The sequence below is a fragment of the Eimeria maxima genome, genomic scaffold (genome assembly GCF_000499605.1).
Source record: "Eimeria maxima Weybridge genomic scaffold, Emw_scaff1351, whole genome shotgun sequence".
NCBI lineage: Eukaryota > Apicomplexa > Conoidasida > Eucoccidiorida > Eimeriidae > Eimeria > Eimeria maxima.
In genome coordinates, this window is record NW_013564333.1 from 1 (window position 1) to 1,235 (window position 1,235).

General features: G+C 33.2%; 1 protein-coding gene across 1 annotated transcript; it reads right to left on the reverse strand.

Moving 5' to 3' along the window:
• Positions 1 to 298: 298 nt before the first annotated feature.
• Positions 299 to 968, reverse strand: EMWEY_00051790 (hypothetical protein, conserved; the record flags this gene model as incomplete). The annotated part of the gene is made up of 1 exon (XM_013479766.1): positions 299 to 968. A coding segment is annotated over one exon (670 nt), but the record flags the coding sequence as incomplete, so codon positions are not given.
• Positions 969 to 1,235: the final 267 nt, after the last annotated feature.

Consider the following 1,235-nt stretch of genomic DNA (forward strand, 5'->3'; position numbering starts at 1 on the left):
GGCTGCTGCTGCTGCTGCATGCATGCATGCATGCATGCATGCATGCATGCATGCATGCATGCATAGATAATTTTTTTTTAATTAATTAATTAAATTAATTAATTAATTAATTAATTAATAAATTAATTAAATTAATCAATATAAGGAGCATATTTATATAATAATCTATCTACATATAGATGAATAATATCATCTATATATGTATTAATAGCATCATGAATATTAATATATTTATAGATATTATCTTGTTTTTTTTCTTTTTTTTCTTCTTTTTCTTCCTTTTTATCTATAGGTATACCATATGCATCTAATGCCTCTCTTGCTGCTGTTTTATTTATAATAAAAAGTGTCTCCTTTAATTCTTTTATTTCTTTTTTTATATTTTCTTCTTCTTCCTCCTCCTCAGGTGTACGTACACCTGAATTATTATATAATATAATTAATTTATTAATTAATTCATCAATTTTTTTTATAATAATAGATGAAGATTTTTCGCTCTTAACTGCAGCATCAATTGCTGCAGTTGCTGCTGCTGCTGCTTCCTTATCCGGGTGTATATGCAGCAGCAACGCCCTTATAAATGTTGCTGCTGCCTCTATCTTATCCTCAATTGTATTATTTCCTTCCCCTAAGAAATCAAATAAATTGCCTATAGCTTGGAGTCCGTCAAAGGCTAATTGTCCTGCTGCTAGTGCTGCTGCTGCTGCACCGTTGTTGTTGCTGCTGCTGCTGCTGCTGCTGCTGCTGCTGCTGCTGTTTTCATCATTTATTATACTGTTATTCTTCTTTTCCTCATCATTTCCTACATAACCATTGGTTATATACCAACCTCCTGATGCTCCTAATGCTCCTGCTGCTCCTGCTGCTCCTGCTGCTGCTGCTCCTCCTGGCCTTGCTGCTGTTGCTGCACCTGATGCATACAACAACAACCCCACCGAAGGTAAACACAATAAACGTAAAGACTTCATCTTTATTAAATAAATAAAAAAAATAAATAAATAAATAAATATATTATTCTTATTATTATACTGCAGTAGCAGCAGCAGCAGCAACAGCAGCAGCAGCAGCAGCAGCAACAGGCGGCGGGGGTGGTGTGTGGTATTATGACTGCTGCTGCTGCTGCTGTTTTTGTTGCTGCAGTAAGAAGAATAAAATAAGGAAAAAAGAAGAAAAATAAATATAATTATATTTATTTATTTATTTATAAATTATTTATATAAAAAAAACAGCAAAAA